General features: G+C 64.1%; 1 protein-coding gene across 1 annotated transcript in view; it reads left to right on the top strand.

Annotated features, from left to right (window-relative positions):
- Nucleotides 1-760: 760 nt before the first annotated feature.
- LOC119105918 (Krueppel-like factor 6) overlaps nucleotides 761-25,270 on the top strand; it is a 47,503-nt gene continuing 22,993 nt past the window's right edge. The window contains exon 1 of the mRNA XM_037229478.1: nucleotides 761-890. Within this exon, the coding sequence (XP_037085373.1) occupies nucleotides 789-890 (102 nt within the window). The 5' untranslated portion in view covers nucleotides 761-788. The remainder of the gene's footprint in view (nucleotides 891-25,270) is intronic.

Genomic DNA, 25,270 nt, shown 5'->3' with positions numbered 1-25,270 from the left:
TGCTGCGATGCCGAAGCGACGCCGTGCAATGGCCGGCGGAGGATGCGAGGTCAGCGGCCAATCAGCTTCGGAGCTGAATGTGAACTGGTCATCGCACGCGACATTCCGGCCATCGCAGCAGCCCCGTGACAGGTGGTTTGAGACCCGCGCCACTTGTGTGACCCCCTGCCTGACGCGGCGCAGCGCCCGTCCCGACCTGACCGGACTCCCGCCCCGACCCCGGCGCGACACAACAACAGACCCAGCTGCGCCCTAGTCCCGCAGCCGCGCCAGACCTGTACCATATAAGGCAACGTTGTGACGGCCCGCCCGTACCGGGCATGACGTAGCGCAGCTGCGCGCCGAGCTTGGCGGAGAGACGGCGCGGAACATGACGTCATGACGGTCGATTGGTCGCCGCCGGCAGTGCACGTGAGCCCCGCTTGGAGCCGGACGGCACTGCCGCGGCGGCATTTGAGTTGTTACGCGCCGGAGGGGAGTTGTGGGTCCGAAACCCGACAGCGGGCTGCAGCGTGGAATGGTGCGCGTGAGGTGCTGTCGGAACGCTTCTGTGGAATGCTGTGATCAGAGACCCGACCGCGTCGGGCGAGGTGTTCTGGCCCGTCCTCGCGAAGCGCCAGTGTGGCACGTTGTGACCTGACGCCCGGGAGCTCCCGTGTTGGATGTTGTTGACCTGACGTCAGAGAGCGCCGGTGTTGGATGTTGTGACCTGACATCTGAGGGCGCGTGCGTGGAATGCTGTGACCCCGCCCGCCGGAGCACCTCGCTGGGTTCGGCTGCGCGTCGCCATGGATGTGTACCCGAGCGGCAACATCTTCCAGGAGCTGAAGCTGGTCCTAGACAAGGGCTGCTTCCTCTCCTCCTGCTCGCTGGAGGAGCGCTGGCAACAGGTGGGTCTGGCGCCGCCGGCTCCGGAGATGCTGCATGCAGGAGCGCGGCGCATCTGTATTCATGGCCGCGTCCCTCTGCGATCGCCCCTCCCGCCCGCCAGCCCACACAATGCACACATGGCGGCTGGGATCACCTCGGGAGCTGCCCGCCGGCCGCAGCAGCCGGGCACCTCGGCGTCCCCAGTGCTGGGTCCGCGCGGGAGGAGACCTGGAACTGGCGTCCGCGAGGGAGAGGGGCGACAGCGGCTCGCGGCTTTTGTCCGTGTCGTGGGCTTGGATCTTTTCTGAAATAGTTGGCGAATTGTCGGCAATCAAGGAAGGTTAACAAGCGCGATCAGTGCGAGGTTGATCTCTGGTAAACATCTGGTTCCCGTCCTTGCCGGTGAGAATCTCTCGCGCTCATGAAGTGCCAAATTTGGCGCTGAAGGACCCTCGTCTGCCCGCCCAGACACCACGCGTGTGCCCAGCACGTGCGTGCTGTTCACTTGCACACGGGTAGAATTCGTACGCGCGTTCCGTGCCCATGTATACACGTGTGACATGCGCACGCGCTCACGGGTCTTGCGCACGCGCACACCTGTGACTACGCACGCACACACGTGTAGCCCACGCACGTGCGGCCGCCGCGGTCTCCACATGTGGCTGCGCGGCTGTATGACGTTATCGATCCACGTCGGTCCATCCAGAGACATCCTGTCCGGTCCTGGGATGCCCTGTCCAGTCCTGGGATCCCCTGTCCAGTCCTGGGATGGCTGACCGGTGCCGGTGATGGTCATTTGGTGGGATGGCTGACCGGCGCCGGTGACGATCGTCTCCTGGTGTGGATGGCTGACCGGTGCCGGTGATGATCGTCTCCTGGTGGGATGGCTGAACGGTGCCGGTGATGATCGTCTCCTGGTGGGGATGGCTGACCGGTGCCGGTGATGGTCATCTGGTGGGGATGGCTGACCGGTGCCCGGTGACGATCGTCTCCTGGTGGGATGGCTGACCGGCGCCGGTGAATGATCGTCTCCTGGTGGGGATGGCTGACCGGTGCCGGTGATGATCGTCTCCTGGTGGGATGGCTGACCGGTGCCGGTGATGATCGTCCTCCTGGTGGGGGATGGCTGACCGTGCCGGTGACGATCGTCTCCTGGTGTGGATGGCTGACCGGCGCCGGTGATGATCGTCTCCTGGTGTGGATGGCTGACCGGTGCCGGTGATGATCGTCTCCTGGTGGGATGGCTGACCGGCGCCGGTGAATGATCGTCTCCTGGTGGGGATGGCTGACCGGGTGCGGTGATGATCGTCTCCTGGTGTGGATGGCTGACCGGTTGCCGGTGACGATCGTCTCCTGGTGTGGATGGCTGACCGGCGCCTGTGACGATCGTCCTCCTGGTGTGGATGGCTGACCGGCGCCGGTGATGATCGTCTCCTGGTGTTGATGGCTGACCGGTGCCGGTGACGATCGTCTCCTGGTGTGGATGGCTGACCGGTGCCGGTGACGATCGTCTCCTGGTGGGGGTGGCTGACCGGTGCCGGTGACGATCGTCTCCTGGTGTGGATGGCTGACCGGTGCCGGTGACGATCGTCTCCTGGTGTGGATGGCTGACCGGCGCCGGTGATGATCGTCTCCTGGTGTGGATGGCTGACCGGTGCCGGTGACGATCGTCTCCTGGTGTGGATGGCTGACCGGTGCCGGTGATGATCGTCTCCTGGTGGAGATGGCTGACCGGTGCCGGTGACGATCGTCTCCTGACGAGGGAGGCATTCCGGCGCAGCTTGTGGGATTTTCGGAGCAGCTCACAGAGTACCGGTGGGCACGCCCCCTCCTGCCTGAGTCCGGCGAGCCTGCCGCTCGCGACCGTACGTGCCAACAGCCCTGCGTTTGGCACCAACAGGACGCTGCATGCAGGGCTGCTCTGCAGGTGATCCGGCGGGGCGATGTGGGTTGCCACGGCAACGGGCATCGCCACCACGCCGGCCCGTTCGGTCGCACAGTATCTGGATCACTACGGGCATTCAGCCGGCCCCGGTGGCAGCCGCCGCTCCGGGGCGGCGGTCATTACAGCGGAGAATGGCGCCGGCGGACCCGCTGGTCGGCTGTACAATTTCAAACGGGGCACGTGGGGGGACTCCCGCCATTTTCCGGGGGGCGCGCGCTGCCGTTTCCGGGGAGATGGCGGCCGGCCGGCGCGCCCGCGCGCGCCGTGTTCCCGGCCCGCCGCCGGCCTGCGCTCGTGAAATGTCACGGGAGACGTTGCCCTCGTCCGGCCCGGGCGCCCGTATTGACCGCGACGGCCGCCTCTCTAGCGCGTCCCGACGTGGCCACGCGCGGGCCGAACGGCGCCGTGGGAAACGCTGTCGGCAGCGCGGCGGCGGCGCTGGTTATTTCGGAGCGTTCCGCAACCGGGGACGCCGCGCGCGGCCTGACCTTGAGGGCGGCGAAAGTGGTGGCGGCGACGCCGACCGCCGGGAGCAGGGACCCCCGCGCCGCTTCCTGGCCGCCGCCGGCGTGTCCTCCGGGGCGCCGGCGGCCGACACCAGATGCCGGCCGCGTGGCGCCGCGGTCCGCCACCTGGCCGGGTACGTCAGCCGCCGCTGGGCGTGGCAGAAGCCGCACCTGTGAGCTGGGCGCAGACCAAGACGGCTTTTGAGTGCGGTTTTTTTGGAGCGATCGTGACCGGCGCCGTAGACTTGTTGGACCTGGGCGTCATCCGCGCGTGTATTGCAGCCGCCGACGTCTGCCGCGGCGTTTGAAGGACAGCGTGCTTCAGGGGCTAGCAGTCCTGGTGTACTGCAGACTGTAAGGTGTATCGATCCTTTTCCCGGCGCCTCGGGAGGCCCCTAGCGCTGCAGGCGGGCGGACGAACATCCCGGGTGGAAACAAGGAGCCAGGCATCCAGTGAGGGCGGAGCTGGGTTCTTTCCGTCCTCGGGTGGCCCGCTGCCGGGCCTGACACAGTCTGCGTAACTCGCACGTGTACCTACCTCGGATTCATGCGGTGCGCTAAAGGCTGATCTCTTCTGGCCCTGACGAAGATTACGGTTGAACACAGATGCGCTGCCTAATTAGGAAGCAGTGAATGGCTTAAGCAGATTGGAGCGTTCCGACGCATTGCTGCATATGTTAAGGGTCCTTCATTGATGGGTAGAGCTGCACGCACATGCTTAAATGCTTAATAACTGCGTAGTTTACAAACTGCAAATCACACCATTGTGCGCTCACCTTCACAGTCATTTAAGTGGTTCACAGCCCCTATCACCGGGAAGTCGTTGACCACCTGTGCCTGTACGTGTTGTTTTTGGTCATACATCAATGCTGTCATATACGGTTTTCCGTCCCCTGGGGTTTACCCTCCTGAAATATCTCTTTAAAAAAAAAAGATATAAAAAGTGTTTTGTCTCGGCCTGCCTTTAGATCAGCCTCCGACGCCGTCTGGGACTGGTGGTCCCGTCTGGTCCCATGGTGGTCCCAGACTCCATACTCCAGACTCGGCGCCGTCTCCGGGTCCGGCTGATCACTGTCTCGGAGCCCGACTCCCGTGCCGCCCGGGGCCCGGCTCCGTGCAGGTCCGCAGACGGGCGGGACCGCCGTGCCGCCCGCGCCCGGCGGTCGGCTCGCCTCATGCCACAGAGCGGCGCCGCGGCGCGTGTCCGCCGCCGGAGTGGCGTCTCAATGGGAGGAGCCGGCCGGGCGGGCCGTTTTTGCGCGGGGCGCCGCCGCTCTGAGGGACGAGCCGGCCGCCGCCCCCCCACACACACACCTGTCCGGTGCGGGGGCCGGCGGGAGAGCGCGGAGCACAGCCAGCCGCGCACCTGTTCACCGACGGGCCCCGCCGACCGCCGTCGTCTGTTCTCGGCAGCTGTCGCGGGCTGCTCACGCTGAGCCGTGCGCGGAGCGGCCCGCTTGCAGCCATGTGTAATTGTCGGCTGGGCACGCGGCGGCGTGCGCTCGGTACCTGCAGGCGTCACGCCAGGCTCGGCGGCGGCGCCCCCGCCCCCCCCCCTCCTCGCTCTGCCGCCCGCACCCCCCTCTGCCTGCGTCTGGCTGCGGCCAGGCGGCCGCCAGGCGACGGTGATGTGGCCCCCGACGGTGGGAAACACTGGGGATGCCCGACTCGGCTTGGGGCGGCGCCACCCGTCGCCGCCGCCTCCCCTGACCGTCGCGGTGGCGTGACGCCCCGCCAAACTGGGTCAGGCGAGCAGCCCACCACTCCGCTCCCCCTCCCCCCCCGGTCTCGCCCCTGGAACGCGGTCTGGCCCGGGCCGCGACCGCCCCGCCGGCGCCAGCACTGTCTGGCGCGCGGACTGGTGAAGCGCCGCAATCGATACGCAGAATTCGGTCTGTTGTTTGGGGCTGGCTAGGCGGAGTGCTGCAGCTCCCGGAGACAGCTGTGTGGCGGCGCCCCCCCCCCCCCTCCCACCATGCCCCCGAGGGGAAGTCTGGGCAGGACGTGATCGTCTGGCCCAGCCCTTGCAGGGACAACCTCCGAGGCGCTGTAGTGTCTCTGACGGAATGAGCATGAGGGTGTGAACTGTTGGTCTGACCTCGACCGTTTAGCTCCAAGTAGCTCAAGCGCTCATTGGTGCTCAAACGCAAATACACAAAAAACGTCACGCACAGCGGGCGGTAAGCTGTTGGGTTGGCGTTTTTTCTTGCTGTTACCCCGTCTGCGCAGGGCCGAGCGCGGTGTACGCTTGGCCGGCCGGGCGTGACGCCGCGCCGCAGCAGCGCCGGAAGCCCAGTGGCGCCGAGCCTTTGAGGCACCGTCCGCGCCTTTTTCGCTGCGGCCTCGAGCGCGCCAGAAAACGGCGGAGCCCGGCTCCGCTAACTCCGAGGCGGGCCGCGAGCGCCCAGCTCGTCAGGGTGCCCGTCCGCGTGTCATGTTTTGGCCGCCAGCAGCCAGCGTCGCCCGGTCTGAATTCTTAGAGTCAACGGCTTCAATCCAATAAGATGGGATGGCGGGCCCTCGGGTGGATGCGTCACCTGAGAAATTGACTTCCGGGAGCTGGTGTACCTGAGCTCAATAATTCAGCGGGCCGGCCGCAGCCGCCGGCGTAATTGCTAGGGGAGGCGAGGGCGCCCTCTGGCGCCCCCGGGCTGGGCGCCCGTCGGCGACGCCAGCCGCTATTTCAGGAGGGGAATTGCCGGTAGGTATTTGGACGGCGCGTTAGACCTGGGGTGGGACCCCGCCGGGGCCGATCGCTCCCCCGCTGGTAAACGCCAATATCGGCCCAGGCCCAGATAATTTCAAGCTGGAATTGACCGCCCTGTGTGTTTTCCTTCCCCGCCATTTTCGGATATTACACCGGTGAAACAACCGCAAAAAAACACAGTGCACTTGCCTTATTGGCGTGGTGTGTTTGTTTTGATTAGATAGGGCGATGTGGACGCCGACTGTTCGTCTGTCGCTGCCATGCCATCTGGGCGAGCCGTCAACCGCCGCTGCCGTCACCGCCGACTGTTCGTCTGTCGCTGCCATGCCATCTGGGCGAGCCGTCACCGCCGCTGCCCGGCGCCCCGCAAACTCGCCGGCTCCGTGCCGCCCCGCGTGCCCGCCGCCCCAAACTTTGCGCGTCGCGTCTGCCGCGGCCCCGCCGCCCGTTTCAGCCGCCGTCACCGGGCAGTCGATAGCGACAATCAGGGAAGGCGACGTGCCGGCCTGGGGAAGGGGAGCCCGGCACGTGCCCTGACTACTCGAGTCTCGAACCCCGCTGGCTATTTAAAGGCCGTTATAACCCTGCGTTCGCCGCAGGCGTTCGCAGACTGCGGTCATCGGTGGTGTCGCGGCGGGCGAGGCTGGCGTGGCCTGCGCCGACGTGACCTAACGGAAAAAGAGGGCGGAGTGGTCGGCCTTCTCTGTTCCGCTGGCGACTTTTTCTTTTCGTTGTTGCTCCTCGGCCTGTCCGGCGTGTTATTCTGATCGCGCTAGCGTCTCCGTCTGAGTCTGAGTCTGTGTCTGTGGGTGTCTGTGGGTGGGTGTCAGCAGTCTGTGGGTGGTTAGACGAGATAACTGTCGCGTTCCGTCCGGTAAAACCATAGCCGTACGGCTAAGTTTGTCTCACAGTTACACACCTTTTGGTGGTTGTTTTCCTCCTTCTAAAGTTGGTCCCTCTGCTGAGAAGCATTAGTTTGCCCGTTTTGCCTACGTCTGTAGCTTGGTTGGCCCGGACTTCAAACGCATTTGTGTCAAGCGAACTTAGCTGCACACAGAGATGGTGGAGCTGGCTGGTAACTATCGTGTTTTATTATTTTACTGTATTATTTTTATGTTTTTCATTATATTTCATCATGTATTGTATTGTTCAGCACAACGGTCAGCATCCCGACTGAGAAATGCGCTGAACCTCTGTCAGCGGCAGTGTGGACAGTCGGCGACTGGAGCGGATCGTTTGATTGAATCTGGTGCGTGTCACCCCAGCAGCGGACCATCACGTGGCCTGAGGTAGCACATTTTCACAAGCGGAAGGGGGCCAACCCGTTGAAAAGAGCTGGGGTAGGCGGCGGTTGATCAGACCTCAGTCACCTGACGAACGGGCTCGGTTTCAAAGACACGTGGGCAAATGTGTGGGGCAGCCTTCAGCCCCACATCGGCCTCGGTGCCGTTGAGAGCTCCGTCCCCTCCTTTCCCCTCCCTCTTCCCTCCCCTCATCTCCCCCTCAGCTCACCTGACCGCCTTAGGGCTAATACAAATATTCTCCACAAACAAATTTCCGGACGTAGGTCTGGGGGAGCTGCCCACATTTATCTCCCCCCCCCCCCCCCCCCCCCCCGGCTGCTATACGCGGCACGGACACGCGGCATCTGTCACCGCCCGTGTGTCTTTTTAGATGAAGAGGAAAACACGGAGCTAACCCGTTGATTCTTTCCATGAATCGCCGGGAAGTTGATGCCAACAGTTCCCATAATAATAGTCCACGAATATGTTGACATAGGTTGGGGGAGGGGGGGTTGAGGGGGAGGCTACCGCTGCCAACCTGCTTCGGTTGCCTCTGCAAGCTTCTGTGTATTATTCCGAGGCGCGAGGTCACGCCGGACGGCAACTCCATTGACCCTGAGGCGAGAGGTCACGGCCGGACGGCGACTGTATTGACCCTGGGGGCGGGAGGGTCACGGCCGGGCGGCGACTCCATTGACCCTGAGGCGAGAGGTCACGGCCGGGTGGCGACTCTATTGACCCTGGGGCGGGGAGGTCACGGCCGGACGGCGACTCTATTGACCCAGGGGCGGGAGGTCACGGCCGGACGGCGACTCTATTGACGCTGGGGCGGGAGGTCACGGCCGGGCGGCGGCCCCACTGACCCGCCGTGGACCCGTCGGTAAGCCTTCTGCAGTTGTCCGCCTGGGATTCGGCCGCCCTGGCTCCTGGGGATCGGTGATCCCATCACGGCCGCTGCCAACCCAAGGGTCGCCAATACCCGGCCAAGGTCGTCGCGTGGTGGCCCGGGACGCGAACGCGGCGAGGTGGGGGGGGGGTCTCACGCGACGGATTCGGGAATGACGTGAAGGCGTGTGAATAAGGCTTTTACAGGCTGATCGTGGCGACGCGAGCACAGGTCGTAAAGATAGTCGTCGAACACGGAGAACGGTACCAATTCATGTCCCTGACGAGAGTGATATGCCACCCGCTGGCAGGGGGGCGTAAGACACTGACATTAGCACCCGGTCAACCGCTCCGACACACTCCTCGCCAACTCGCGCTCTTTCTGTTTCCTGGGGCCCGGGATGAGCTGTTAGCTGAACTCTTCAGCACCCCGCGCTGGCTTCCTGGACCGGGGCACCCAGACGGGCGCTCCGCAGAGTCCCAGAATCCCGGCCGCAGGCAACGGGAGGAGGCATAATTCCAGCTCGGTCTCGCTGTTGGCAGATGATGTATGGGGTCGGGCCGGCGCTTGGCACGCGACCAAAACCCGGCGGTCGTCTAGACGTCTAAACACCGTCGGACGGAGGATTGCCAGAGGCAAAGAAAGAGCGGGCTTTAGGGGAGTGCGGAGTGAGGGCTTCCAGAGGCTGAGATGGGGAGGGAGAGGAGGAAAGGAAGGGAAGGGAGGAGGATACAGGGAAAGAGGGGAAGGGATGTGGAAAGAAAAAGAGAGGGGCGAGGGAAAGAGCAGCGAGAGATGGAGGGTGAAATTGAAATATGTCATATCCTAAGAACCCAAATCATCATCATCATCATATCCTAAGAAAATTCAAATATGATTATGATCCTCGTGGATTGTCACGAACGGACACGCTTGATGCCTTGATGCGGCACGCTCACACCGTTGTCTCACGCCGGTGGCTCGCGCTGTCCGTCACGCCCAACCACAAAACAATGCGCTGGTCGAGGATCGAACCGTCTCCCGCGACGCGCATTACGGCGCAGTGGCCCTCGACTGGGTTGCGGCTGCCGGCGGCGGCGGATGTTGAGGCAGGCTCGGCCGACGGCAGCCCGGACGGCGTGCAGGGCACAGCGGCCCTTCCCAGCCGTCTGGGGTGAGCCGCCATCCGCCAGCCGCCGGCGCACCAGCGAACCCAGCTAACACCTGCGTCTCTGTTGTTGCAGGTGAGCAGGCCTGCGGGCGTCCCGGGTGGCTCCCGTGCAGTCGCCTCGTGCGGCCGCAGCGGCCAGGTAAGCCGGTCGCGCGCAGCTATTCACCAGGGGCGGGCGACCGCGGACCGGCCCGCCCAGCAGGCTCAGCACATTCCCGCCGCCCTGACTCATCCATAGAGCGGACGTGCGGCGGTGGTGACTGCCAGCAGGCCACGCATGGCTGGCACAGCTCGCGGCGCGCCGTGCGAATTAATAAATAAACCAGCCATCGGCTGGTCTCGGTGTTTATGCACGAAATGCAGGCAGCAGGTTGCCCTGGCAACGTTCTATTTCAGAGGCGTCCGGTCACCGCCAGACTAAACGCACGGAGTGGCTCAGTGCACCCGGTGAAAACGCCCCGGTGAGAACGCCCCGATGAGAACGCCCCGATGAGAATGCTCCAGTAAGAACCTCCCATTGAGAACGCCGCAGTGAGAATGTCGCAGAACGCGCCAGCATGGCGTCCCCCCCCCCCATACCTGTCATTCACGGCGTGGGCCACCGAAGTCAGCTACCGTAAACAAGGCGTGACACATGCTTGCCCTCCCCCCCCCCCTCACACTGACCTTGCGAGGAACACCGCGAGTGGGGTGACGGTGACAGCGGCCGCGGCGGTCCCGTCATGGCTCCCACCGATATCACAGTCGGCGTGACGTCACCGACACTGAGCAGTCCTCAGAGGGGGGGGAGGGGGGTCGGTAGCGGCCAAGCCAGTCTCTTGGCATACCAGGCGGCTGGGGTGTGTGTGTGCCAGGGCCAGGGTGCGCCCTGACTGACTGACCCACCTATGCCAAACGTCCGGGGTGCTGACCTGACCCCACCTCCCGGAGTCACACTCTCGACCGGAGGTGCTCCCCTGACTTGTCCATATACCCCTCCCCGGTCTCCGGCATCCCTCACTGTGTTCCTCACCATGTCCTTTGTCCCACTCATCCCTCACCGTGTTCACCATGTCCGTTATCCCAACCATCCCTCACCGTCTTCGCCATGTCCATTGTCCCAGCCAGCGCCCTCCGGACCCGGTGAGGGGCACAGGCAGGTGGCAGCCGGCAGGGACGCTGCCTAGACAGTGGACCTGGCCGCGTCCCTGCCGTCGCCAGAGCCGGGGCACCGTGGCGGCCGTCGGTCGCGCCGCAGCGCCGGAGCCGCCGTCTCGGCTCGTCAGCAGTCCCCCGTCGCATATCCGACCGATGATGGCGGCGATAAAAATTCACCGAGCAGCTCAGCGCAGTTAACGAAGCCGGATGAAGCGTGCTAATGTGGGCCGCGCTCGATGGAGGACGGCGGGCCGTGTTGAGTTGCCGGGCGGCTGGCCCTCCGGCACCGGCCGTCGATGCTGATCAGGCGGCCGGTCGTCTCACCGGCTGATGTCGGTCGTCTGAGCGGCTGACGACGACGGCAGTCTCACCGGCTGACGACGGCTGTATGAGCGGCTGACGACGACGGTCGTCTTAACCGGCTGACGACGGCTGTCTGAGCGGCTGACGAGGCCGTCTGAGCGGCTGACGAGGCCGTCTGAGCGGCTGACGAGGCCGTCTTACCGGCTGACGACGGCCGGTTGACGGTCGACGCAGCACGTCGCTGTTTACCGGCGCTTCAGAAGTGAATATTGACGCGTACAGGGTTGGCATACAAAGTATTGACTTATGGGCATAAATAATCCAAAGGATGAGGGTTCCTGCTGAAGACGACTTGTTGAGCGCTTGAAGGAATGCGCTGGGTGGAATTTAGTTTGTTGTAGCTTTGCGACACACTTAGAAGACCAAACGACTATTAGGGTATCGCAAAGGCAGCGAAGAACTAAACGGGGCCGTTTGAGCCAACTTGTAACATTATTTAACGTTATTTGTTACCCAGTGATAACATGTAACATTAACGTTATTTGTTACCCAGTGATAACAGTTTTGGTGGCCGGCCCCAGGCGGAACGCCTCAAGGGCCGACCAGTGACTCGTCAGCCTCGGACGAGAACGCACCCCTCCCGCCCTCCCCCCGCCCCGCTCCCGACCCTGACTGGATGGACAGGCTCACCTCAGCCGAGCTATTTCGGCCGGCTCGAGTCGGCTCACATTGGGCTTTGATCAGCGGAGGCGCGAGCTCCGGCGCCTGTAGCTGCTGACGCTCGCCGCCCAGCACGTGATGCATCAGACAGGAGCGCCGCGCAGGCCGGCTCACCCCGCGCCTGCAGGGCGTGTGTTGGAGGAGTCTCGCCGCCCGTCGTCGTCTCGCTCATCTGCCGCAATGTGCGATGGAAATCTCGCTCGCCGTGATCAAGAGAGAGTTACACTCGAAGTAATCGGAGTAATGCGCGCTTGGAAGAGGATCGTCCCTTCCACCTTGAGGACCGGTAGTGGCAGAGTGGCAAGGTGGGCCGGTACTGATAAAGTGACAAGGTGCACAAGGCCTCGTCGGCTTTCGCGCCGTCCTTGAGGTGTCCGCGACCGGCAGCCGCCGTGCCCGGACTGGGGCTGAGGGACTGACTCACTGCTGCACGCGGCAGCGCGCCCCTCCAGCCGCGATCGCTGAGCCGGCCAAGTTAGGTCGGCGGGCTCTGCCACTTGTGCAAACAGCGGCGGACAATGGACGCGGCGCGCGCTTCCACACCAGCGCGCCACACAAGGTGACGCCGCCGCCTGAGTGAGTCACCGGAGTGGGTCAGCGCGCTGTTGTTGGTAACGTGGGACGGACATTGTAAGGGCGGGCTGTCGGCGGTGCCCTTGGGCCGCACCTGTGTCAGACAGCAATGCCATCATCCTGCTTGGACGCGGCGCGCGATGTGCGCGGGTCGGCGACCGCCCGGGGCTCCTTCCGTCCGACGCCCCTTCCGACCACGGAGGGCCCTTGCGGACGGCCCGGTGTCAGGTCAGCCTGCCTGAGGTAGCGGAGCCGAGCTCTCAGAGCGCACTGATGGACCACTGCACCGACGGCAGTTCGTTCACAGTCCAGTCGGGTGGACCGAAGTGCGCCGGGGTGGACCGAAGTGCTCCGTTCGTCTTCGTCGGGCTTGGTGCTTGAGTGATTTCTTCTGCTTGCGCCCTGCCCCGTTCGGCCAAGCCCCGGCCATTTCCCGATTGGAGCAGTCATAATCACCTCCCTCTCCGGCCATCGATTTTCGTTTACGGCTCGAGTGCTGACGATGAATCACAACACTCTCTCAGTCGGAGATAAGGCGGTCCCCAACATAGGCAAGGCGGCGGCGTTTTATGAAAATTGGAAAACTTGACGGCTAGTGGCCCTCCGGCAATGTCGAAAGTAAACAGAAGAAGCGGGGCGCCGTTTCATTTGCATGCTTGAGGACAACTGCTCAGTATAACAAGTGTTGTTTTCTTAAGCTCTGAGGAATGAGAGCAGATCTGCGCCCAGTGTTTTCTTTGTTTCCCCGCCTGTCCAGGCGAGGTTTCCGAGCCCCCCCCCCCCCCCCCACCCCTCCCAGACACGCTGTCTGAAGCGGCCACGCACCGTGCGTGGGGTCAATAACATCCCAAGGCCGCCGGTACCTGTCGTCCGGGAAGTGGTCCCCCGGCCTCTCCCCTCCCACAGTGGGACGAGGGTCGTAAGGCCTGGCAATGCTACGATTGGACAACAGAGGTTCCTTGGGCGATCACGTATGCCACCGAGCTCTTTTAAATTCCGGCACATATAAGGTTCGGGCAGTTGAGAACGGTGACTGACGATAACATGCTTAGTTTACGCTTGAGGCTTGTAGAGGCGCGACTTGAGTGCCTAGCGCAGTTGATTTATGCGACAACTTGACGAGCGCGCCTCCCGTCGGCGGTTTTGGCGGCGTCCTCGTGGCGCCGTGCTCGCCGCAGTCCTGGGACGCGACGCGGCGACCCGTGGCTGGGAATGAGGACGCCGCGCCGCCGTCTGTGCTGACGTCATCCAGCGCCGCGGCGCGACAGGCGTCCTCTCGCTGCTGTGTCAGGACGTGTCACGCAAAGCGGCGGACACCCGTCTGTCGGCCGGTATTTGAAGATAAACATTGGACGCGCCGTCTTCGCTCCTTGTGACAAGAGGCCGGCGGAGGCGCTGAAAGGACGAGAATGCGACAGCCGAGGCGATATGGAAGCTGGCGACGCCATGGGGCGTGTGTTATGTGGCCGCAGTTTGTTCTGTCACGGCCAGACTGCGGACTGAGAACTGCGGACTGATGAGAACCGGGAATTGCGAACTGTGGGCTGGGGACTGCGAACTGCGGGCCGGCGGGCCGACGGGCCTCTCCGTCCTGTGTGTATGCGATGTCTCCTTCATCGGCGTGGTGCTTTTCAGCGTCCTTGATGCCGTGGTTTGATTTGACCGGAGCAAAAAAGTCAAGCCGCTTGGGGGTGTGAAGACTCAAGGGTCCTCTCCGGCCTTGCTCAGCGGAAACTAAATGCGCGTGTCACGGTCCTCTGCATACTTGCCAGTCACCTCTATTGAGACTGTGAGCCAATAACGTGCGCGCATCTCTTTGACCCATCGCGCTTCTTCGCCGGACTGGGAGTGCCACATGACTCCGCAGTCGCGTGACGCACGCACGCCTCTCGCTCACCGCGTTGAGCTGCGGCTCGGCCGGGGAGGGCGCCGCAGCCGGGGCGGTAATGGCGCACACGTGTCGGGTCTGGCGCACCCCGCCGGCGCCAGCGGCGGCGTCGCCGGTCGGCGGCTGGCCCTGTGGTCAGAGGTTCGGTCACGGCGCCTGCGGCCGCGGCCGCCGAAGGGGCGGCCGGGTGCTGGCATCTGCCCCGCTGGCTCTTCCTGGTGCCCTGCTTGGCGCCTCTCCCTGGCGCATCCTCTGGCGTCTCCTGTCACACGACCGATGCTTCCCTCTTCCGTCGTCCTGACGCCTCCCTCCGAGAGCCTCCCCAGCTCCTGCGTCTGACCACTTTCCGTGGGGTCTTCCTTGGAGTATTCCTTGCAGCGTTCCTTGGAGTCTTCCCTGGCGTCTTCCCTGGCGCCTGCCGGCCGTGCTGTACGGGACCCGTCCCGTCCGGTAGACCGTCGCGCGCTGCCCCCTAGTGTCCCGGGAGCCGTCCGCTGCGGCTGTCCCTGGTGCAGCACCGTCGTCCGCGGCGACTGCCGCTGGTGCAGTACCGCCGCCCGCTGCCCCCTAGTGTCCCGGGAGCCGTCCGCTGCGGCTGCCGCTGGTGCAGTACCACCGTCCGCTGCGGCTGCCGCTGGTGCCGTACCGCCGCCCGCTGCCCCCTAGCGTCCCGGGAGCCGTCCGCCGCGGCTGCCGCTGGTGCAGTACCGTCGTCCGCTGCGGCTGCCGCTGGTGCAGTACCGCCGTCCGCTGGCGCTGCCGCTGGTGCAGTACCGTCGTCCGCTGGGGCTGCCGCTGGTGCAGTACCGCCGCCCGCGGCGCTCCTCAACGAGCATTGCTCTGAAAACGCCACTGCTGGCGGCCGCTGCGCATGGCGAAATGCCAGCTGGTGTATGTGGCCCAGTGGTCTAATGACCGCAGCTGCCATGCGCAGGCGCCGGCGTTTGAGGCCGTTTGTCTCAGCAGAAGGCGCATTCCGTCGGCTTAGTACCAACCAGAAGCGGTCGGATTTGGCGGTCAGAACGCGGCGTGTCTCGCCGGCCGCCGCGTGGTGTTTTGGCTCATGTGGAGCATATGCTGTGCATTGATACCAGTCGGTTAATGAATTATGCAAGTCTGATCCAGATGTCATAGTGAGGAAACCGGCCCAGTCCCAATTTCAAACTCGTTTGTGGCTTGATATTTCGTCGCATATGTAGAGCGGTCGTCGTGGAATGCGATGGGACTATGCTGGGGAGGGGGGTGGGGGGGGGGGGGGGGGGGTGGAATCCAGCCCGGCTCGTCGCACCAGTTTCGTCACCTGCACGTTTTCCTCGCTGGTGGCTGGTAAGCTTAGTTTGTACCGGCATTGCAGCGGCCGGACGCCTCTGGTACCCGAGTTTATCAGTTTCCTTCCCGCTTTCTTATATGCTTAGCTATTTTTCTTCGTTACTTGTTGTGTTTTGGGAGCTTTTGGGTGGCGGATCCCATGGTTTTGAGGGTTCGCTGCGCCTGCTGTGAGCAGCGGGCCTGCTAGCCTGGAGCTTGCGACACCCACCTGAATGGGAGCATACGCCCCTGCTGCGCGGCTCGGGCAAGTTCAGACCTAGCGGCGCTCCGTCCAGCGGGCGATCAGCCGGTCCTCGACCCGCGCCTCTCAGGCGCTCCCAGCATGCCCCCGCGCTGACCGGCAAGCACCGCCGGCTCGGGGGAGCGGCCTGCCGCCCGCCGCCGCCACAGCGCGGCCAGACCGCCTTCGTTGCCAGTCCGGTCAGGGGAGGCCTTTTAAGGCGGGGGTTGAGTCGGGCCGGCGCGGCAGCTGCTCTGCATCCCAATCGCCTTCCCCCAGGCCGGCCGGCGCTCCGCCTTGTAGGGTCACCGGCGGTGAGTCACTCGGCTGTGGCGGCGGCGCCGAGCCGGGCGCGTAAACACGCGGCGGAGCTTGCGAGCCGGCGCCGTACAGCGCGGCGTCCGGCGGGCACCGGCCAGTCGGCTCCCAGCCCGCGGCAGCTCGCGCTGGCCCCGCTGGCCCCGCAGCTCCCGCAGCTCCCGCCACACAGATCAGTGGGCGGCGCGGCCGGCTCCGATGGTCGCCTGATCCCGGAGCCGGTGATGTCACCGGGGTGACGTGGTGCTCGTGAGCGCGCGGAATGCGCAGGTCGACCTTGGGCGGAAGACGTGTCGACGCCGTCGAAAACACGGCGGACTGAGCCAGGCAAGGTCACGGCTGCCAACGCACGGCGAGGGGAGGGGAGAGGGAGACTGACAGCCGGCTACGGCCGTTCTTTCTCTGCAGCGGTACGCACATCCGGCCAGGAGCTTAGCAGATCCCCGAGGAGATCGGATCTCCCAGGAGATTGGACGGCACGCGAGCCTATTTCGCCGAAAATGACACCCGGCTTTGGCACGTGTTCACGCGAGGCGGCTAAGAAGCGGTGTTTGTAAGGCTTGCCGTAGTTTTTGTATCGTGAATCGACTGTGTGACCCTGTGCGGAATGCGAGCGGTTTAAACGCGGCGGCAGCCCCACGCGGAGTGGCGCCAGCGATTAGCCCCGGACCGCACGGTAGCGGACGCGGCCTTGCCCGTGAACGTTACCTTCGGAAGTAATTAAACAAAATGCTTCGTTTTTGTCTCTTCGGGATGACTTCATCTCGGTGTAAAAACCACGCATTACAAGGTAACTGGAGTGTAAAAACGTGCGGCAAAAAGTGTTGCCCCGCCGGGCGGTTAGTTAGTTGTGCGGATGCGATCGCGCCTAACGGAATGCGTCCATGCGTTTTCCATGCGTCCTCTGTCTGATCCGATGCTATGGGCTGCGCGGTGATGTGGAGGACTGGTGTTGAAGTTCACAAGTCGCACAAATGAAGGATCGAATGTTTGTCCTTCAACAATGCTGTTGAAGGACGCACATTCGATCCTGCATTTGTGCGACTTGTGAACGACGCATTGTTGGCTCTATTGGCCGTTGTCCCTGTTCACCGTGAGTCCAACCCAGACTTGGCGTCAATACAACCCAGGCTTGGCGTCAATGCAACCCGGCCGTCTCACCAGCCTGCCGTGTCTCGATCCTCCCCACTTTTGCCAGGTCAGGTCCCAGGTCCCCACCGCCGGGGACCTGGGACCTGACCTGACGCATGGCCAGGTCAGGGCCACGGTCGGCTACCCCGTTGGGCCCGCCAGGTCGTCCTGACGTCCGCGGACGTCGTCCCACGGCACGCCCACGTCCGCGTCCACGGCCGGGCGGCTGGGAAGCGGACCGTTAGCCGGCGCTGGCCGTGGCCGCCCCGCCACCGCACTCCCACGCCGCCCCGGCCGACGGACGGAGCGCGGCTGGCGACTACCACCGCCGCCCCTGGGAGCACCGCTGCTGCACTGGGCCGAAATCTCTGCCTGTGAAAGGCGCGCGGCTCCTGAGCAGAGGCAGTGCAAGTCATTCCCAAGAGAGCAATGCAAAACTGCTTGCAACTCACGCAAACAGTGCAAGGCATTCTCAAGTTGGGGAAGGGGCGGCACAGTCATTATTGTGATTTGTTTCCAGGCTCAGCCCGTAGGGGCGTATGTTAAATGATAAGACATTTGAGGGCTCAATCCCATTACCCCTCCTCTATTCCCATCGTGCCTGCGCTAGAGGCGCGGGTTTGTCCATGCTTTCCATAGCTGGGTGAGAACTCCGCCGCTGTCGGGAGGCGCGTGGCCCCTGAGGGCCCGCCTCGCAGCGCGGTCAAACTCTGAGGCCTTGATCCACCTTGTTAAAGGCCATGATTGGACGTGGGGCCTCCGAGGAGCCGCTGCATCATTGAGACGGGCTGGCAGTACCGGTGAGCCCGCCCGCTGGTGTGGCGGCGCGAAAACTGCACCGCTCCGAAGGGGCACGCGCCGTCCGGACGCGAGGGTCCGCCGTGCGAGCCCGCACCAGCGGGCTCAGAGCGGGACCGGCGCGGGGGAACACCCCGGGATAGATCGGGTGATCGTCTCGCTGTTGCTGAAGCTGCGGTGGCACGGGCCGGCGTCCGTTTCCTGCCCGCAAAAGTGGTTCCTGGCCGAATTTTTGCATCCCGTCTTTTAACATTTCGCTTAGGGGTAGGTCTAATTAAGATGGGATCGATAGCGGCACTTGGAAGAGCCTTCCCCCGGGGCTGATTTGATTGGATTCGTGGTAAGCGCGGTGGCCTGTGCGCCCCTGGGGTGCCCACCATCGGTGACATGATATCACAGTCCAATTATTCGCCGGTGAAATTCCTCTTGACAGTTTAATCGTATTCATCAATGTGCCGGGGGAATTGTTAGCGGGAGATGGATTTCCACGTCTCGAAAACAAAAGGATAACACGTTTATGGAATGGCTCCGCAGATTTGGGCAGCAAAGCCGTTCCGAGCTGACAGTCGGGGAGGCGCGGCGGCTCGCCAGGGAAGGTGGAATAGAGCTATGCAGCCTGTTGGACGTTCCACGCCGGTGTTTATGGGGTTGTGTTGCATGAGTCAGCTCGCTGCTCTCCAGTTGTGTAGCCGGTCTCTGTTTGTTGACAGGTTTACTACAACACGGATAAGCAGGGTTTAGTGTGGGATGAGCGTAGTTGAGTGAAGTGGAAGGTGATTTAGGGATACCACCCGCGAATCGAAGCATCGCAAAGCTGTGCTGTGATTGAAGTGGCTGTCCTGCTCTCCGGATGCGGCGGCACTCATGTCACGCGTGCCGCGTGGAAAATGTTAACCACGTCTTTTTCAAACTGTTTGAGAATCAAGCACGGCAGCGGGCCAGCGGGCGGGTGCGAGCGCCCGGCCGGCGACCTTCTGCCGCCGGCGGGCACGTGCGGAGCGGGCCAGCCGCCCTCCGGCCGCCACTTAGCGGGTGAAGCGACCCACTCGTCACGCTGGCACGGCTGAGCGGCGCGTAATGTCGGCATCACTCAGCCGTCCGGCAAACAGGGCTGTTGACAGGCCCGGCTGGGCCATCGCCGCAGCAGCACCCCCCCCCCCCCCCCTCCCTCCTCTGTAACCCTACTGGGGACTGGCGGGACTCGGTCAGGGACACCTCCACCGCGCGACAGCTGTCGCCACAGCGTTGTCCGTGTGGGGTCGGAATGGGTAATGTGGTAAGTGGGAAACGCCGCCACCAGTTTTCGTTTTTGCCGAAGACGTCGCGGGCAGGTCAGCCGCGTCGAGTCATCGCGCAGCATCCGCGGCCGAAATCGGGTTAGGCGCCACGTGAGTGAGTCATGGCCCATCCTGCCGACAACTGTGCACCGTTTGCTGCACTTCCAAATCCTTCCAGCGCCGCCATTCATTGCGCGAGCTCGGAGCCGAACACGACCGCTCTCAGAGCGCGGCGGCGGCGGCGGCCGCGCCGGGTGCAGTTGTTGCCATTCCCTGCACGTTTGTCAGCAGGAGGGAGTGTCGGCCTGATGAATGGGTGGCGTTAGTCGGCGCCCGGCCGCCGCCACGAGCCGCCCGTGCCGTCCGCGCCCCGTCAGGGAGCTGGCCGCCGCCGCCGCCGCCGCCGCCGCCGCCGCCGCCGGCTATTGCGATTCGAGCGCTTCCGGACGGGCTTGCGGTGCCCGCGGCTGGCACAGATGCTGACCGACGGGATTTCCTACTCGGCGCTCGGCGCTTTCAGCAGACATCACATTTCCATTGGCGACCCACGCACGTGGCCGCGTCGCCATTCGTCCCCTCCCCCTTCCGGTCGCCCGGCGTGCCCTGATGCAATGCGGCGCTGCAGCGGCGCTATCGGGTCCCATCGCGCGTTAGTCTGCCATCAGCGGTCATTCAATGCGTCGTGAAGCTGTCTCGGCCATGCCATGTCAGATCAAGTCGCCTCTCTGGATGGGTGCCACACCTAGGGGTAGAAGATTGTGCCGCATTCACCGTTCTAAAACCGGTTCGTAAGGTCGAGTCGCTGTGTACACAACGGCGACGAATTGTTACCTGTGGCTGTTATCACCCTGAGCCCGTTTCCAGCGTTTGACTTAACTATCAAATTGTGTATAATGAAATGCGTAACTCGTTGTGACTCAACTGATACTTCTAGCCAACTAGATTTAGCCAAGACACGACGCACGCTTTTTTCGGACGGCAAACGCCCCTCGAGTTCATTAAGAGCAGCCACGATCTCTCCCCTATCACTTCCCATCTTTCCTTTCCCTCTCCCGTTTCCTCTACGTCAGCACGCTCCACCCCGCCCCCCCCCCCATCCGCGCGGCGGGGTCCGTCGTGTCTGGAGGTCACAAGGTCGTCCAGCCGGCGGCGGCGCGCGGGCGACGCACCGGCACCGTCCGCAGCTCGCGCCCGCCAGCTGACCGGGCGGTGCGCTCAAGCGCCGGCTCAGCGCCGGCGCCTGGCTTTCAGCACTTATGACGCGGCGCCGCCAGCCGGTGTGATTGCGCCGGCCGTGGGACCATTAGCCGGACAATTTCGGCGGCCCGTGACCGACATTGCAGCGGCGTCGAATCCATTATCCAGCGGCGGTATTTGCCAGACACGCGCGGCGCGACGGGTCGTTTTGTCGGCGAACGGTGCGTCGCTGCCCGGTGCTCAGTGTTCTCGTGGGGACGGGCCGTGGGCTTCGTGTGGATGAGGTCCCCTAGTTTTGGCGTCGACATGGTGTGTGGTTGGTGGTTGCCGAAGCTCATATGCATGGCAAGCAGCTGGCCTTTTACAACGAGCGCTTGCGTTTGGATCCATGCAATACTGCGCCGTCGACACTGGCGCTATATGAGGCAGGAATGCAATTAGGCAGTGCCTCCACACCGTACCTGGATACAAATATAACTCGGCAACACCAGGCTGCATGAGTTTTCACTACAATCATTGATCTGAGACGAGTCAAAACTCAACGATTATCCCCCACCCCTACCCAAAAAAAAAAACACGACGGGACAAGGAGCTGGCCGCCGACGAGCGCCTCTGTGCCAGCTGTTGCTTTGGCCCCGGGCACGGTGTCTCACCGCCAGCGAGGCGACAGCGGTGAAGGCGCAGCTGGCGGGTCGAAGCCGTGTTTACTCTGATATTCTAGCATGACACCACCGCGCGATCTCGTTGCACTTCTCTCCGCTGGTGGCCAGGCCTGGACCGTCGAGAGGCACTCGGCGTCGCCTCATCGGGAGGCGGCCGCCCTCGCAGCGTCACCTGGCGGGTTAGGCCATCCCAGCGGCGACCGTCAGCCTCCTCGCCGCTGGTCCGTGGCTGCGGTTGGCGCCGTGGTGGCCGGTGACCGTCGCCGCTGGGGGCCTTCACTCGGCGCCGGGCGGCGGACCGGCCGACGGTGCGCTTCCTGCCGCGGTCGGGGCCCCAGCGACGACTTCCGGCTGAGGCTCGACGCCGCTTCCGTCTCGCGATTCGCTGCGAGCGTGCTGCGGCGTGTGTACATCCTGCCTGCGGCCGGCGGGAGCGCGGTTGGAGTGCGCCGGAGGAGACCGACGCCGCCCCGCGCAGCCGCCGGGCGTGCTGCGCTGCCGCGGCGCGCTCGCGCCCGCCACGTGCGGCGCCGTGACCGGAGGCGTCACGTGCGGCGCCGTGTTCGCGCCCGTCACGCGGCGTGCGGAGCGTGACGGGCGCGGCGGCGACCGTGACTCAGACGCGTCTCGGGCGGCGGGCGATCGATGACCGGCCGTGATTCAGCAGGCCGCCTCCCGCCGCCGCCGTCTGCTCGCTGACTCACGGGCGCGCCCGCGACGTGCGTGCATCTGGGAGCGCCCCGTGACGCCGCCTCACACCTGGGCGGCGCGGCGCCGCCGTCCCCGGCCGCTCCTCGGCGCGCCGCCGCCGCCGCCGCCGCCGCCGTCCCTCGTGGCGGTGGTGCTGGTGGGTTAGAGCGCAGGACGCGACGAGCGTTTAGGTGATGAGACGGCAGGTGTCTGTAATAGAAGCGACGGTGCAGGGGTCCGCCGCGTGCATCGCGCCATACATCGCCCTTTCCTCAACCGATAAGTGTCTTGCGTGCGCCCGCGAGCGCCCCGAATACGTGCGCCAGGCACCACCGCCGGTTATGTGTGTGGGAGTGCCAAGGTCGCATGCGGTGTTTTATGAACGTGTCCGGTTGCAGTGCGCCGGTCGGCGGCGCCGTCCGCGCCACCTCGCGACATCGGCCGGTGGCGCTTCGCAGGCGCCTCTTCAGACTTTTAGATCAGCTGCACGTGGGTGGTGACCTCACGTGGGTGGTGACTTCATCGGGCCCCTCCACGTCCGGCCGCAGCAACCTTGTGCCGGCCGCCCTTGGTCAAGTTCGGGGCTGGACTGCGGGCGTGCACATGCAAAAAATAAACAGTCGGACCGCCGCTGCAGCGTTTGCAGATGAATTTCCGTGCTGTTTCACGCGGCGCTGAAGCATGTGCTTTGACCAGAATACCGCCTGGAGAAACACTGACTCAAAAGCCGCCCGCTTCGCCAGCAGGGTCTCCCACGCATTCAGTCAAATATCGACACATCATCTAGCTTTCTCTTGCAACATGATATACGCTGACATTGGCTCCCAGCCTTGAACTTAATCTAGGGGATCTTTATGACGCAGGGCACACAGTCATGACTTGCAGAGCGGCTGTCATCGCGGGCCCCCTGGGTAAACAGGCGTGTCCTGTCAGGCGTGCGCCTTATCAAAACCCATTCCGTCGCTCGCCGGCGTGGGCGTCATGTAATGGGCTGAAGTGAGTGACGGCCCGGCAGCGGTGTCCGAGTCCGGCCGGCGGCGCGCCAGCTGGCTGACGGGGTCGCCCGCCGGACCCGTCCGGTCCGTGACCCTGACCCTGACCCTGGTGAGGTGCGAGGCCTGGCCGGCCGCCATCGCCGCCGGGCAGGTGACCTTTGATCGCTGGCGCGGCCGACGCCTGTGGTCATCGCTGATTGTCGGCTGTTCAGCGACGGCTCGGTCGCAACTGACCATCGGCGTCGAGCTCACAATCAGTTGCGAAATTGTATCGCGATTTAACGCGCGCCGTGGAGCTGCTGCCCGCGTGCCTTCAGCACGAAAATCTCAGACTCAGAGCGGCCGTGTGGCGTCCACCCGCGGGGGGCATCGCCGCGGACTCGGCGCGGAGCGGTGGCGGCGTGTGCGCCGCTGCCGGGACGTCACCAGCTCCGGGTGCGGGTCTCGTGGCGTCACCAGGTGCCGCTGACCGAGTCCGTCCGGGGCGCCGACAGGAGCGCCGACACAGACGAGCTGCGGAGCGCCGACATGAGCTGGCCGCGCAGCCGCGGGGAGGGATAGCCGGCGCCGGCGGCGAGCGGCGCGCTGGAATTGGGTAGTTCTGTCAGAGCGGCCATTATTGAGCGGGCCGTTGCCAGCCGGCTGACCACGCTGCAAACGTAATCGACTCGGGAAACCCCTTCCGGCTCGCCGTGAGTGAAATATCGCCGAAACCGAGCACCGCGGGAGGGCGAAGCGTGCGGTGTTCCGGTCCCCGAGCGACGTCAACCTGTCCCGTACAGCGGCCACGTCGCTTCCGGAGCGGCCCGGGCGGCCGGCGCGGGGTGGCCAGCGTGGCGGCCGGTGAACCGGCCGGCGCTGGGAGCCGACGGCCGGCCGCTCCCACGCCGGGCCGCCGCGACGCCGGCGACGCTCCCAGCTGCTTGAACGGGTGGGAAGAGGCGGGGGGGGGGGGGGGGGCGGCGGCGGCGGCGTCGCTGGAGCGCTCCCCCGGCGGGCTGAGCTGGGGCAGCCGCGCAGCCGCGCAGCCGCGCAGCGCGCAGCTCGGCGGCCGGTGAAGAAAGCTGACGGAAGGGAAAGAGCCGGTCGTGCTCGTGCTGCGGGCGTTTGACGTGTCTGCGGCGGACGCGGCGGGAATGGCGCTGCCGGGGCTCGCGGAGCGAAACTTGCAGTGGTTTATGTGAGCCGCCGGCGACCGCAGTGGCGTGTCGGTATGCGGCTTGCTTGTTCCAGTAGCCGCAGACCGGCAATCCGACACGGCTGCTCCTCACTGGAATGTGCGACTTTGGAGAGGAACAGAGTGGCGACAGAGTGCATATATATATATATATATATATATATATATATATATATATATATATATATATATATTCACGTTAGGTGGGCGTGTGCATCCCCTGCAGCCCTCCGGACCGCAGAGCGTTCGGTCAGGTCCGAAGCCTCGGGGATGGGCTCCACTTTCCCATCTATGCCCTCACTGCTGGGCGGGCCAGTCGGGCGCGCGGGGAAGTCACCGGTCTCCCCTGAGTAATTTTAACCCGTCCAGTCCCGCCCACTCGTCAATCGGCGAAGGGGGTCGCGACGCCAGTGACCCGCCCGGACGCCGGCGCCGCCCGCCGGGCGGATCGCCAGTCGGCGCCTGTCGTCCGGCCCTAGCGCAGGACGCTCTTTAGAAGCCCGCGCCGCTGAGTGGCGCCGTCGCCTCGGCGGCGCTCCGCCGGGCGGCGCGTAGCGAATGCCACCGTGGGGCGCCGCGGCCGACGCTCGTGCATTGTTGATGGTCGGCAGGATTGGTTCGCGTCGTTCGGCCCGCCGCCTTCGAGTCGCTGTCGACGGGCCGCCGACGCGGCCGCCTGCGGCGCGCGCCAGCCGCCGCCGCCGCCGACTCGCCCGCGCATTTGTTTGCTCAATCATCCTCAACTTCTCCGGCAATTTATTGATTTTGTGTCGACCCAGTTTCGGGGAGGGGTCTGATGCGGCGCCGGCCGGCAGGGGGCGCCCAGACGGGCCGTGTTGGTCGGCTCTCGGCGGGTGGTTGAGGGTGGTCACCTTGCCCTGGAGTGAGGTAGTGACCTTCCTACGAGCCTCGGGCGTCGGATCTGGGTGGTGAACATCCGCACCCCGCTCCCACCTCCCTCGGCAGAGCTGTGTTAGGAAAATGGTGGCGGACGCACCGCTCCGTCTGGCGCTGTTTCTCGTTGGTTTTGCGGAGTTCCAGCCTGCTCTTGCATGAAATAGTGCCACTGAAAGGTTCCTGGCATTGGACAGTTTAGTTAATGGCTGTTCGTCTACGCTTTCGTGCGCGCATTTGTATGCCTAGCATCCAATTGTTTGAGATGGTCACCCTGCCAACGCCGCCCAAACATCCGTGAACTTCTGAGTGCTTTACTACCCCATGTATGTTAGCTGTAAGCATTGTCTTGGAGACGACTGGGTAGGGGGAAATCATCGATGAAATAATGGGTATCGTTGATCCTTGATGCATTACCGTTGAAGCCGTTGATGTGTTACATACAATGCCGTTGATGCATTACTTTTGCGTGCTGATCTGAGCTAGACCTTATGGAATGAACGCAATGCACAGACAAATGTAGTAAGCGAATTATATTTGTTGAACACAACGGAGTCACTGTCCTGTGGCATTTTACTATGAGTGCGAAAATCGTCGAGGGTCCGTATGTTGAT

This window comes from Pollicipes pollicipes, unplaced genomic scaffold (assembly GCF_011947565.3).
Source record: "Pollicipes pollicipes isolate AB1234 unplaced genomic scaffold, Ppol_2.1 Scaffold_6138;HRSCAF=7277_pilon_pilon_pilon, whole genome shotgun sequence".
NCBI classification, from domain to species: domain Eukaryota; kingdom Metazoa; phylum Arthropoda; class Thecostraca; order Pollicipedomorpha; family Pollicipedidae; genus Pollicipes; species Pollicipes pollicipes.
The sequence above is the reverse complement of the archived record's forward strand: the minus strand, read 5'-3'. Positions and strand labels throughout refer to the sequence as shown.